This window comes from Oncorhynchus mykiss, chromosome 9 (assembly GCF_057628025.1).
Source record: "Oncorhynchus mykiss isolate SJ-2025 chromosome 9, ASM5762802v1, whole genome shotgun sequence".
Classification (NCBI taxonomy): domain Eukaryota; kingdom Metazoa; phylum Chordata; class Actinopteri; order Salmoniformes; family Salmonidae; genus Oncorhynchus; species Oncorhynchus mykiss.
Genome location: NC_143030.1, coordinates 24157381 through 24172384, shown reverse-complemented (window position 1 = coordinate 24172384; position 15004 = coordinate 24157381). Strand labels below are relative to the sequence as shown.

General features: G+C 44.2%; 1 protein-coding gene across 8 annotated transcripts in view; it reads left to right on the top strand.

Annotated features, from left to right (window-relative positions):
• LOC110531730 (adhesion G protein-coupled receptor L3) overlaps positions 1 to 15004 on the top strand; it is a 336356-nt gene that overhangs the window by 208876 nt on the left and 112476 nt on the right. For all 8 annotated transcript variants that reach the window (XM_021615086.3, XM_090183775.1, XM_021615085.3 and 5 more), the window contains exons 7-8: positions 7376 to 7726; positions 13234 to 13337. In XM_021615086.3, the coding sequence (XP_021470761.3) occupies positions 7376 to 7726; positions 13234 to 13337 (455 nt within the window). The remainder of the gene's footprint in view (positions 1 to 7375; positions 7727 to 13233; positions 13338 to 15004) is intronic.

Genomic DNA, 15004 nt, shown 5'->3' with positions numbered 1-15004 from the left:
TCCCGGGCCCCAAAAATACATGCGGTCCCATTTATGCGTCACGTGGTGCACGTTTTGCTTCCTCAACCGGGAGGGTTCATTATTCATCCTCTACAACGGGCTGTACCTTGATCCAGAAATCATACACAGCTCATCTGCGCGGTTCCAGGGAACGCCAGGTGATCCTTCACTTCAGACCACCACCCCATCCGTCTCCCCTGACACATGCAGAAATTAAACAGTAACCACATTGTGCGTAGAAGAGAAGCAGACACTGGTTTGACTCCGCTGTGCCTTTGTTTCGATAGACGTTTTCGTGAGAAGACCAATATTTTTTTGCGGGGGGGGGGGGGTGCTGCTGCAGGATTTTGATGGGGATTTTTTTTATTGTGTTACTTAGATTGACGCACAGGTTTGTCTTGTCAATATTATTAACGGACCCAAATGTTTTCCTTTTATTAGTGGAGTGGATCTGGGCCACTGTCGTTTCCTGTGAAGAATCCCCCTGGTAACAGCAGTGTTGGAGTTGTCACTGAGAGGCTTTGTATTATCCAATCGGCCCCGCTTCAAAATCCAGACTCGAGGCTTTTTGACCGGGAGCGAGACACTGTGTCCTGCTACCCCTTTTCCCCTGTCACTCCCCTCCTTCCCTCCCTGCTTTCAACCTCTCCACGGTTATTTAGACATGTGCAGGTTTTTCAGAAGCCCGTCTGACTGTCTCTGGAAATGAGAATGAGCTAGAGAGCTCTCAGCGTCCCTCATTTCAGGCCTCGCAGGGCCCTGTTGTCATCGGTTGTGCTATACTGTATGTGTGCTTCTTTCTGTGTGTGCGTTTGTGTGCACACACTGTAGGTTTGCGTGCAGGTGTGCACGAACGTCCATGTAGCTCCATTTGTATTTGTGTGTGTGTACACTATCATGTCCATTTGTGTATGCGCATTGAAGAAGCTGAGTGAGCGGCAGGATGCTCCCCCGTACCAGTGCATTCGGCCCTGTCGCAGTGACCGCCACAGCTGCCCTCTGTAGTCTCGGGGAGCCGGGATGAGGAATTAGTTTCCAAACAACGGCCACCATCCATCCATTATGGCTTCCTGATGTCAGATGATATCAGGGTATTACCGGATGTTTCCATGCATCATTTACCACCGGACCCCACTGACAGATTTGTGGGCCTGCCACAAAAGGCCCATTAAACGACAGGAGTTTCATCATCATTTACCTACCCGCTCCAGTACATGCACAGCATGGTGGGGGGGGGGGGGGGGGGGGGGGGTGACCAGAACAAATAGGGGGATATGTGTGGCTTACCACTGAATGCGTTATCATTATAGAGAAAGGATGGATTGAGACAGCGAAAATAGTTTTGAGTTGTGTGTCATTGACTGCTCTTCGATTGGTATGAACTGGTGTTGTCATGGCTACAGCATAATTGGGTTAGTTGGTTTATAAGAGAATGTCAGAGGAAGGAGAGAAAGGGGAAATAAGCACAATACTAAATACTTCTCTCAGGGTTTAGTGGCTAAATTACAGCCACATGAGACGAAAGAAAAATACATGGAACCCCCCCATCCATAACTTCAAAACCCCAAAATGATTCAAAATAAAAACCACAACCCTGCAGACTTCTTATCTTAATCTTTAACCTCTGCACTGTTGGAAAAGGACCCCTAAGTCAGCATTCACCAAAGCCCCATATACCACCCACCACTGTGACCTGTATGCTCTCGTTGGCTGGCCCCAACTACATATCCGTCGCCAAACCCACTGGCTCCAGGTCATCTGTAAGTATTTGCTAGGTAAAGCTCCGCCTTATCTCAGCTCTCTGGTCACCATAGCAACACCCACCCGTAGCACGAACTCCAGCAGGTATATTGCACTGGTCACCCCCAAAGCCAAAACTTCCTTTGGCTGCCTTTCCTTCCAGTTCTCTGCTGCCAATGACTGGGACGAATTGCAAAAATCACTGAAGCTGGAGACCTATATAGCTTTGCTTTATCTTGGCCAGGTCGCAGTTGTAAATGAGAACTTGTTCTCAACTAGCCCACCTGGTTAAATAAAGGTGAAATAAATCAAATAAAACATTTCACTGTCAGTCTACACCTGTTGTTTACGAAGCATGTGACGCATAAAATGTGATTTTATTTACGTAACATCGCTTCCTTGCAACACTTCCTTGTTTCGCCCTCCGACAGAGCTGTGTGTTTTGACGAGCGAACGCTCGCTTCCTTAGTATGTTGAGCCTGTACAACAACAGGTAACATGTAGTTCATGAAAAACAAATTCAACCAACAATGAAATGATAAAAGCATCAACAATTCAATCAGTTATTCACCACTGTCTTCTTTATGCAAGTGATATTGGGCGGCAGGGTAGCCTAGTGGTTAGAGCGTTGGACTAGTAACCGGAAGGTTGCGAGTTCAAACCCCCGAGCTGACAAGGTACAAATCTGTCGTTCTGCCCCTGAACAGGCAGTTAACCCACTGTTCCCAGGCCGTCATTGAAAATAAGAATTTGTTCTTAACTGACTTGCCTGGTTAAATAAAGGAAAAATAAATAAAAATATTATGACACAATTCACACTTTGTCATAATTGTCTTCCTTTAAAAAAAATAAGGATTTGTTGATTCTGGTTTAGAGTATCTCGCCTACACTTGATTGAGGTGAATCCCAGTGGAGGTTTAAGTTTCAAGACAAGCAGAAAGCTGTGAACAGAGTTCAAATATTAACAATGTATAATTGAGTTTAACCTTACACTGACAGTCCCTATCCTGTGAGACGCTCTCTCCTTCCCCCCCAAAGCCTACTTCTCTTCTTTTGATCTCACCAGTAGGAAATGATGTCATTAAAAGCAAATTTGTTTCAAAATAACGGGCCCATTCCTGAAACCGAGTGGAAGGTTCATCTAATTGTAACTACCGTAAAAGCCTGGGGAGAATAAAGGAGGACGACTAATTATGCAGGAAGGACTGCTTTGAAATGGAGCACACAGCTCTGTCGGAGGGCGAAACATTAGCAGGTATCGTGGCGTGTTGCGAGGAAGCGATGTTACGTAAATAAAATCACATTTTATGCGTCACATGCTTCGTAAACAACAGGTGTAGACTGACAGTGAAATGCTGATTTAGGGGTCCTTTTCTCACAGTTCAGAGTTGAAGATTAAGATTAGAAGTCTGCAGGGTTGTTTTATTTTATAAAAAAAATAATAATAATAATATTTTTGTCATTTTGGGGGTTTGAAGTTATGGATTTCAGAGCATGTATGGCTGAATTTAACAATTGACCTCTAACGTTAGAAGTGATCACAATATTGTGGTCTTGATGGGGGGGGGGGGGGGGGGGGTTCCATTTTTTCTTTCGTCTCATGTGGCTGCAATTTAGCCACTAAACCACGAGATAAGTATTTAGTATTGTGCTTATTTCCCCTTTCTCTCCTTCCTCTGACATAATGTGTACTCTGCACCTGTGGAGGTTTGCTGGATGTGCTTAGTAGCCTGTGTACATTCCTTTTTAAACTAACCTCTTTAGGAATCCTTTAAAAACAATGTCTCCTCCAAGTGATGGAATCCCACAATTCCAAGGTTCTACAAAACCTAGTGAAGCTTGAAATAGGAACACTAAACTGACAAAGCAAAAATAAACAGGTCACTCAAGCCCTGCACAACAATCATATCTCCAAGGCCATTTTTGGTTTCTTTCTTCCCTCTACATGAGTCACAACAATGCGATACCAAGCAGCATGTTTTAGGCATTTAAAACTGCCGTGTAAGGTTAAGGATGACTCTCTCTAAGAATACAAAGTGAACACAAAGTTTCTATTCACATAGCCGCTGAACTTGAACCCTGAACCGTGTTTGTTGCGACCAGGTAAAATTAGGGAACCAACGGAGCACAACAGAATGTCCTTGTAGTGGTTGTGCGACGAGACTTTTCCAAAACACGAGTGTCTACCGACCCGTTTGTCCTTTTTGTAATCGCTTTGTGCAGAATACACAACTTTGCTCAAGGACATAGTCAAGCTTTCTTTGTTTTTCAGAACTCCTCTGCCTCTTATAGTAGTAGTCTGTGGGAACGGGTTTTTAGAGCAAAACATATCCCTAACAATGTTGTTATTTAGAATAGCCAAACAGTGTGTTTTTTCAAAAGCGTACTGGTTATCATGTAGCCCTTATTTTATTTGTATCACTCTCCTGGTTTTAATTCTAGCCATAACTGCCTTCTCTCACACAATCTACTGTAGTGACTTTGTTGTCAGTATTTCCCTATAACAAGTGGAAAGGTCACAACCTTTGGAGGTATACTCTAAACGCGGAGGTAAACCCTTTCCTTTTTATCATTTACGGAATGGTTGATAGAGTTTCAGGTTTATTCTATTCTCGTGAAGGGTTTTCTAATGCAACGCTCTTCTACAAGAAAAAGACCCAATCACCGAGATTGTAGAATCGGAAACTTGGAGCATTTATTTGACATAGCAAGAGCGTTAGGTCTACTTGCTGTTCGATAGAAACTCACGGCCGGAACTATACAGTAGATGTAGATTGAATATCTGCTATTGGAGCGTTGTTAGTAGGATATGTGGTGAAGTCAAATGTATATGGTCATTGTAGCAATAGTCTCCTTGTGGTATTCTGCAACTTGAAAAGGCAATTTTTTGATGGTGTGTTCAGTGGTGAACATTGTTGGTTTAAGGTCACGGTTGCCTGCTCCCTCTTCGAATAACACATCTCTGAAATAGGAAATAATTGGCCTGTATCATAAGAAATGGGAATGGTACTGTATCACAAATACAAACTTAACAAGGTCCCAGGGAATTCAAAATAGCCACCCTGCATGATACCAATCATGGCCCGGTCTTTTATCATTATCCCAATTGGCCACTCTGTGCACCTTGCTCAAGTCAAAAGTCGTGCACCACGTAGGGAATAGGGTGCCATTTGGGACAGAACCCTCAGCCCAAGAGAGGTCCATCACAATGCGTTTCAAGGGAAATTAAAACCGGCCTCGCCACACAAGTGTTACTATGTGATAGGAGAGAGACTCGTCCCAAAATGGATGAATAAATGAAAAGTACCATGAATAAGTTAATGGAAAGATGTGCTCTGTGATTTAATGTCGATGTCCATATGGTCCTTTCTGCAGGAGTCTTCGTTGTGCATGGTAGCAGAGATGAATGTTTGTGCATTACCGTCATTGCAGATGGCGACGTCTTTGACACGGGGAAATGTTACACGCCTATTTCTGCGTTCATTCACTTTTGACTGGCCTGTATAAGGAGAGTTGTTTGAAACATTAGGGCTGATGAGAGTGTGTGTGGTGTGTTCACTTGGACGTGTTTGTGTGTAAGTGCGTACATGAGGGTGCGTGTGTGTGTGTGTGTATAATGTGTGCATGAATTACACGCTTGCGTGCATATTTTGTGTGTGTACATATGTACACATTGTGTTTTATCAACGATGGCTGTATATACTCTAGTTAACTTTGATGTGCACGAATGCTTTGTGTGCAGGCGAAAGCAACGTCATGAAATGTGCATTACGAACGAGGTGAAACGGTGTTATTTACCTCTGATTATGTGTTGTTTACCTTTTGATTAAATAGGACACTTGTTAAGGCAATGGAGACTCCATTGCAGAGTACAGATACCTAGAGATCTTAAAAACACTATTTTTGTTGGAGAGAATGAAGTCTTGATCCGTCTAAAGTGTTCACACTAAACAAAAAAAAAGAACATGTATTTAATCAAATGGTGGGACATCTTTGTTTGCTGCTGAATGTCCTTGAATGTGTTTTACCACAGGGTATACCTCCGGGGGTCTCGGTAAGCTAATAGCCCCAGCTCAACAAATGTTGTTTCAGTGTGCTGCACTCACGTGTTTTGCTATAGTACTAGCCCATAATAACAGACAGGGAGGGGCATAGTGTTAAACTGTACCAAGGATCTTTTTTTTTCATTACTTTTTTTCTACATTTTACAGCGAACCATCCTCCTCTTCCTCAATACACCAACCTCCACTGACTGCCTCACTTAAGATTTCTTTTTGTATATATTTTTTTTTATCTACAGGCCGACACATGGTCTGTGGTGTTTTTGTAGCACTCTAACGAAGACCAATTACTTGAATCCTGCATTATCCACATTTATGTTAAAAGTGGAATTATCATCCACCACACTTGTCACTTATGCTGCAGGTAACTATTAGAAAACCAAACGTCTGTTTCATGATTGCATTTGGAATGGATTGCTGCGTCACAGTGGCTAAGGGAACTAACCTCCATTCTCTAGAGAGCTAAGTTCCACTATGGTCCCACCTCCAATTATCCTGGCTTCCACTAAGAGAAAAGATAATGGCCACTGCGGCGTTAGAGAGTGGACTGTTTTTCCATTATAGAATCCCCCCCCCTCCACTTTGTGTGCGTGTGTTGTCTCATTGATTTGCCTGCCCACTCACTCTCCCACTGTTTGCTGGAGTGTTATGAGCCCTGACCTATCTGTCTTGGCCCCGGCTTCTTTGCGTCTGAGCCTAGACCACACATTCATAAGATGCTCATTGCTAAATACATTTTGGGCCCTTATTGTGTGTGTGTGTGTGTGTGTGTGTGTGTGTGTGTGTGTGTGTAAGCGCTTTCCTCAAGACCTCAGGGAAACAAGATAAGAGAGAATCAGGAGGCCCCCGAGTGGCGCAGCGGTCTAAGGCACTGCATCTCAGCGCTAGAGGCGTCACTACAGACCCTGGTTCAATTCCAGGCTGTATCACAACTGGACGTGATTGGGAGTCCCATAGGGAGGTGCACAATTTTCCCAGATTCGTCCGAGTTAGGGTTTGACCGGGGTAGGCCGTCATTGTAAATAAGAATTGGATCTTAACTGACATGCCTAGTTAAGTAAAAGATAAATAAATGTGTATCCGTGGGGAGACAAAGAAAAACAATGTCCTATACGTCACCATTGTCTTCCTCCACACCCAGAATTTCATACAGCTCCAATATTGTTATTGACTTGGTGCACACACACACACACACACACACGCACACAAACAAACCATAGCTGGAAATGGATGCCTGTGTGTCTTTGCCTAGCTGCAGGAGTCTGCCAGCTCCTCGGCAGAAAACTAGCCTACATATCCAAGCCACACCTGCCAGATCCAATTGATCCAGTTTGAACTATCGCCTCTTAAACCGACGGGACGGGGGGTGGTGGAAAAATGGAACACCTATTTTTGCAACCAGGCCTGAAATAAATTTGCCTCTTGAGATAAATTAACTGTGACTGAAATCTATTTTTTTCTCTCTTTCGCTATCCCTCTATCCTTATTCCATTTAGAATGCTATGTTATTTCTCACTTAATTCTACAGGAGAGACGGGGCTTTTTATTTTACTCTTTCTTCCCTCCTAATACAGAATCGTCTTCATCTGTGATTGTATTTATGGATACCACGACAACACGGACTACAACTCGACCGACGACGGTTTCCACGACGACCACATCAACCACCAGTACCACTACGACCACCAGGGTTTCTGCAACGACCCCCGTTGCCCAGCGACCGCGACCCACCTCGACTACCCTGCCGCCACTAATTCCGCCAGCGGACGGCAATATCCCAGGGGGAAACACAAGGACGTCCCCGTCCTCCAAGCTCCCCAACGTCAGCGTTGACTACTGTAATCCCATGATCATGTCGGACGTGTCCTGGCCCAAGATGAGACAGGGACTGGTGGCGAGGCAACCATGCCCGACTGGAACAATAGGTAATGGGCTTGTTCTACATAAGTCTGTGGCTCCCGTGCGTCTGAAATTGAACATTCACTGGGCCCTGGTAAATGTATGTCAACCAAAGGCCTTCACTGTGGTAATAGCCAAATGTAGCTAATCGCTGTCCGTGATACATTTCCTTACCAGCAACAAATATGTTGGTTTAAATGTCTGTATGTGTAACATATGTTGGTGTGAGTTCAAGCGATGTCTTAAAGCACTACGTAGTACATGTGCGGAATGTCTGAAGTATCACAAAAAATAGATTAGTGATCACTGCAGGAATCGAACCAACAAGTTTCAAGTTTCAGTGTCGCGTGCAGCAAAATGCCGTTCTCGCAAGCTCCAAACCCAACAATGCAGTAATCAATACCAATGTAGTGCTAAAAATAACACAAGGTAGAAAAAAAAAGCAGGAGAAATAAAAACAAGGTAGAAGAAGAACACGAGAAAATATAGAAACTGTACATAATGATGACCACTGACAGCCATGGCCCTCAGACGAACCAGAATCCTCCGCTCCTGAATTGGCCTCCCTCGGGAATGGAGCTGATCGGAAAAGGATGAGCTTAACCATTAAGTCAAAACTTTCTCACAGGACCTGAATTTCTGAATTTAAGTCTTACAATGAACTCAACTAATCCCTTCAGTTTTCCAACCAAAATCTGTCGTCAAACACATTCTGGTGTTGCTTTTCCCAACTCTGTACGGCATATTGAAGTGTGGTGGTTGACACGGCCGAATGTTATTTACAGGTTTGTTGTTTTGTTTGTATGCATTCGCCCCTCCCCCCTCGCCTAATGAGAGACTCGCTGAGAGAGGAGAGCTAAAGATAGCCACACATATGGAACCACGAGGCGGAATCCTCCCCTCCGCTTCCTCACTCCCAGGAAACAATTAGCCTAATTAATTAACACTAAACACAGTTGTGTGTGTGTGTGCTCTTTAACGAGGGCCAGGCACTTTGTGTTCATGAGGTGCCACTTCACTCGTTTCTTTCTCTACTCCTTTGTCACAGATCAAAAGGAATGGATACCAACATATTAAGATTAAGATCCAGCATACTATGACATTCTAGACGGTTCTGTGCTTCCAACTTTATGGCAACAGTTTGGGGAAAGCCCTTTCCTGTGTGACGATGCCCCCATGCACAAAGCGAGTTCCACACAGAAATGCTTTGTCAAGATCGGGTTGGAAGAACTTGACTGGCCTCCACAAAGCCCTGACCTCAACCCCATCGAACAACTTTGGGATGAATTGAAACGCGGACTGTGAGCCAGTCCTAATTGCCCAACATAAGTGCCCGACCTCACTAATGCTCTTGTGGCTGAATGGAAGCAAGTCCCTACTGCAATATTCCAACATCTAGTGGAAAGCCTTCCCAGAAGAGTGGAGGCTGTTATAGCAGCAATGTTCCAACATCTAGTGGAAAGCCTTCCTAAAAGATTGGCTGATGTTATAGCAGCAAAGGGGGACCAACTCCATACTAATGCCCATGATTTTAGAATGAGATGTTTGACGAGCAGGTGTCCACATACTTCTGGTCATGCAGTGAAACCAAAATTAGAGCGTGATACCAAGGACAGATGGAATAGATTATTGTAAATGTTGCCATTAGAAACCGTATCAATATATTTTAAGTTTTGCATTGTGACTTGTCCCATACTCATAAAGTCAAAGTGCTGATATAGGGTCATTTTTGCTGTTTAGATCATAATGAATAAGTTTGTATGGACAAGGGGGTACCTGATCCTAGATCAGCACTTAAGACATTTTTTGAATACGAGCACAGAAATGTTACAACCAGAGGTGGGGACCGTTTTGTCTCTCGCCGCCTTCTCCTCTTTTAACTGGCGACAGCATCCCGACGATGGCCGGTGTACAGCAAGATGAGGGACACACAACCACCACCGCTCTGCGTGTCTATCTTTAAAGCCCACCACACTTCAGACCACTTAGCCGACGCGTGGACGGCTTTGAGGTTCCTCAAATCCCTACCACCTCTCTCTCCATTATTTTCTCTCTCCCCTCTCTCTCCATCTTTTTTTTTCTCACTCACTCTATCAATCATCCTCACTCCACCTTTCTCCCATACTCTCTCCCCTCCCCTCAGGTGGAGGTCTATCTGATAAACCCATCAAACGTAATGCAGTCCAAGAAGGACTAGAAGGAAATGATGTGTCAGTCAAAGTTTAAATCAGTTAATGTTATCAGTCTGTCTCCTCCTCCTCTAGCCCATAAACGTGTACAAATCGAAGACTGGCATTTTTCCTTGACAGAGTCCTGAAGTTAATAGTTTATAAAAATACACAGATTGAATATAAACACTATCAACGCCATAGCCCACATTTGGAACCCAATTTCCTCTCTCTCTGTATCCCTTTACCATAACATGCATCCCAAATGGCGCCCCATTCCCTTTATAGTGCATTACTATAGAGGGAATGGCACCCTAAAGGGAATGGCACCCTAATCCCGTCCCATAGGATTCTTTGTTAAAAGTAGTGCACTATGTAAGGAATAGGGTGCCATTTGGAACACTGCTGTGTACTGTTTTAGGCTGGCTGATTGTGTCGTTGATTAGATGATAAAGACACAATCCCAGTTTATACACCGAGTAAGTAGAAGCTCTGGTGGGGGCGCAGTCCCATTTTTGGCCTGGTTTCAGAGGCCTTGTGTGGCCCAAAAGACACACACACACACACACACGTCACTCCACATCCCCGTCAGTAGCAGTCCTCTCCCTCAGGCACCCTTAATTGACCTTTCGTAACGAACTCCAGGATATCTGATTTAATTGGAACACAGTTTGGTGTATTTTTTGCACAGAGTTCAACCGTCTCACCCGTTTAACACATAAAGAGGTGCTTCAACTCTTAATTACTAGAAACACACACGATCCAGGATACCTCTGTAGGCCCTGAAGTGCTACCACAAAACAATTAGGGCTTCATTTAACATGCGGAGATGAAACCAGTAGATTCTATTCCTTTGTCATATCCCAATTATATTTATTTGTTGTATGTTATTATTAAAGTGGAACTGACAGCATTTTAGAAACATGAAATCTTATTCAAATCTGTTCATATACATCCCCAGGAAGAATGTGACAGTTTCTTTTTTAAAACATTTTTCTGACGAGTGAGCGCGTACACATGGTCATTTTCACGTTTTCATACATTCGTAGAATGTTTGGGAATGACAGAGGAAGGCATCGGTGAACATTCTATAGCAATACAGAGGGGGAAAGCAGCTGTGCTAGACACCGCAGTGAATAAAACCCCATAAAAACATCTGTCTTGTCCAGGACTGGAGTCTACACACATTGAACTTTGAACTGGACTGTGTGTTTACAGGCAGTAGCGTGACTTTAGATTATTAGAACGCCTTCGCCAAAAGCCACAAAATGCACCTGAATGGATTTCTGCAAATATGTGATCATGAAAGCATCTCTCTCTCTGTTCCCTATGCACATCATCAACAACAAGATAAAATACTGTTAGCCAGAGCGAGATGAGCTCAAATCTGACGAGGGAACAGTAGATTAACCTTCTCAGCTTATAATTGGCCATCAACATTTCACTGATAAAAGGATAGGGAATAGTAGCCTGCTCGCCCTTCTGCATCTTGCCTGCCAAAGCATGCTTGTCCCAACCCACGTTTTGACGACTGATTTGGAACATTTGACCGATGCCAAATACATTTGATTGAAAAAACTCAGAGATATGCTAACTGTGGATACGAGTCGTTCAAGCTCAGCATAGCTAGCTAGCAAAGTAATTACTGTAATTTCTTGCAAGCTAACCAGATGACCCCTGCGTCTCTAGCTGTAGCCACAGAAAAACAATATATGGGGGGGGGGGGGGGGGATTGTATTGACATTCCCAGCCTTAGTTACATTCGTCCGTTTTTGACCAAAATATTGAGTCATTGAAACTGAAACATTGAAACTGAATCAGTGCATCCCGAATGGAGGCAGCAAACAATGTACCAGGCCAGCTGTGATTTACAACCTGATGGCAATATTTGTTGGACTACTAACAATGACAAGACAGCCTACAGGGAGGAGGTGAGGTCCCTGGGAGAGTGGTTCCAGGAAAATAACCTCTCACTCAATGTCAACAAAACAAAGGGGCTGATTGTGGAGGGAGCACGCCCCTGTCCACATCGACGGGACTGCAGTGGAGAAGGTGGAAAGCTAAAGTTCCTCGGCGTACACATCACTAACGTTCTGAAAGGGTCCACCCACACAGACAGTGTGCTGAAGAAGGTGCAACAGCGCCTCTTCAACCTCAGGAGGCTGAAGAAAATTGAAGATCTGGTACAACGCTGTTCTTTTCCCTTCACAGAACAGCGCAAACTAACCAGAATAGAAAGAGTGGGAGGCCCCGGTGCACAACTGAGCAAGAGGACAAGTACATTACAGTGTCTAGTTTGAGAAACAGACGACTCACAAGTCCTCAGCTGGCAGCTTCGTTAAATAGTACCCGCAAAACACCAGTCTCAATGTCAACAGTGAAGAAGCGCCTCCGGGTGCTGGCCTTCTAGGCAGAGTTCCTCTGTCTGTGTTGTTTTGCCCATCTTAATCTTTTCTTTATATTGGCCAGTCTGAGATATGGCTTTTTCTTTGCAACTCTGCCTCGAAGGTCAGCATCCCAGAGTCGCCTCTTCACTGTTGACATTGAGCCTTTTAAAATGATAAACTTGGTTTAGTTAACACAACGTGGCACTGGAACATAGGATTGATGGTTGCTGATAATGGGCCTCTGTACTCTTATGTGGATATTCCATTAAAAATCTGCCGTTTCCAGCTGCAATAGTCATTTACACTGTATTTCTGATCAATTTGATGTTAATTTGATGGAGAAAAAGGGTGCTTTTCTTTCAAAAACAAGAACATTTCTAAGTGAGCCCAAACTTTTGAATGGTAGTGTACATGTTTCTTAATTCCATTCTTTTACATGTGTGTGTATTGTTGTGAATTGTTAGATACTACTGCACTGTTGGAGCTGGGAACACAAGCATTTCGCTACACCAGCAATGCCATCTCCTAAATATGTGTGTGTGTCCAATAGAATGTTATTTTCTTGTTGAATTATATTAGTCACGCGTTGAATGGCACCCGTCTATTCTGCCAACAATGCCTCACTCTACGTCATAGTAATTATCTCCAAACAGAAACTCTTTTCTAAACGTCTTATAAAGTTGCTTTTGTAGCACAAGCTGGGAATTCAATCCATTTTTTTACTGATGTTATGCTTGTCTGTTTCGTGTCTGCAAAGTAGTTTAAAACGCTGTCAGTTCCACTTTAAAGGGCAATTGGTTTTAAGGTACGTGGTAGTTTAATTCGGATATGAGTAATAGTGACGCGCTGTATATGTTCACACAGACAAACACCGACAGATTGTACGAGGACGAGAATAAAGTTGTTTAGAAGCACGCGTCTCACCGTTAGCAGCGATAGCTTTTCAGATATGAATCCCTGTCTTGTTTTCTTCCACAGGCGTGGCCATGTACCTGTGTATGGGGCCCGAAGGATACTGGGACCCTCAAGGGCCCAACCTTAGCAACTGTACGTCCCCGTGGGTCAATGTAATCACCCAGAAGGTAAGGGGGCCCCCCAATGGGACCAACTCATAGACTCACACTCACACACACACACACACACACACACACACACTTCACGCTTGGCAATTCACACTTGTTCACTTTGCAACAATGGAAACCCCTGAGACTAAGGGAATATACCCATCCTCTACGATCATTGTGCTCCACGGGTTTCCTTTGTCTCTGCTCAGAAGAACGTAATTGGTCAATTAATGTCAAGTCTTCCACTCGCTCCAGGTAAAGGGGAATAGCAGTCGCCACTGTTGCAACCAGAGGTCTTAGAGTACTGTCCTACCTACTGCGTCGAGTTCACAACGGTGGCCAGATACACCCACTACACAATTATGACCCTATCCCCCCATTCTTCCATTTTCTTTAGCCCCAGAGGGGGTCTCTCTCATTCCCCTTCTGTGTATAAATCTGTAATTGAATCTCCGAGACAGAGGAGACGGCTATTGGGACTGTAGAGGTACCAGTAGCAGTAGCAGCTCTCTCCCTGTTTATGAATTGCATCAGATGTCAAAATGCACTCGCTGAAACTCGCAGGAGCCCGAGGCATGCCAGCAATAACACTTATGATCCACTCCAGACTGGCAAATGCCCGTTAACCAAACAGCACTTTGTGGTTCTGGATGGAGAACGGGTGGTTGAAAAAAAAAAACCTAGTGTGGGGTAGAGGTAGAGAGATCAGGTGGATTCTTTTGTTGTTGCAACGTTTATCTTTTTCGAGTGCAATAAATGTCAACCGTGGGCTGATGTTTTGGTTATTAACTGCAGCTCAGTGCCATTCTGTTTAAATCGATATGGAGATGATACCACTTTATCTTCTCCTTTACCATAGTGTCACTATTTCCTGACTCAAACTCATAGTCCGTTTATAGAAAGTCCTAACTTTCTCACACGCAAAGCAGCACAATGCTTGACACAGTCTCGCCCCTTGTGGGAGTGACTATTGGAAAGTGGGTGCATTTCATTTTTTAAATATTTTTTTTACAAAAGTGTTATTCATCTTTATTACGCACATTAGGCATGAGCGATGTGCCTGTCGTCCCTCGTTGTCACCGGGGAATTTAAAGGAAGATCAGGCATCCCAGAATTCAGTCTGCCCCTTATTTTCACGTCACTGTCCCTGGTTCTTCTCATTAACAGGAAGACTCAGAGAGGGAGACAAGCGAAAAGGGGGCTATGAGTGAAGTAGGGAGAGGCTGGAAGAGAGATGGAGAGAGCGAGGGGGAGAGAGCGAGGGAGAGAGACCAGGATTGAGAGCGAGAGGGACATTGACAGACTTAACTTTTTCTTACTGTGGCCGTAACTCTTTTCATTAAGAGAAAGAGGCTTCTCTACGCTCCACACACTGTCCACACAGGAAGAGGGTTCTCGAAGAAAGGCCAATTAAGCCGGGTGTAATTGGTTCTGCTAATAAACACAGGGGCAGGGATTGCAAGCGATGGCCAAGTAAGTCATGTGAGGCCCTGTGCCACGGACACCGTAGTCTCCCCCTAATGCGTCTATTTACAATGTGTTGGAGGTCGCCGGGACGAAGGCCTCATCGCGCCGCATGCACATTTTGGGGGTTTGCGTTCCACATGGCACCCTATTCCTTTAAAAGTGCACTACTTTTAACCACAGCCCTTTGAGCCCTGGTCAAAAGTAGTGCACGATATAGG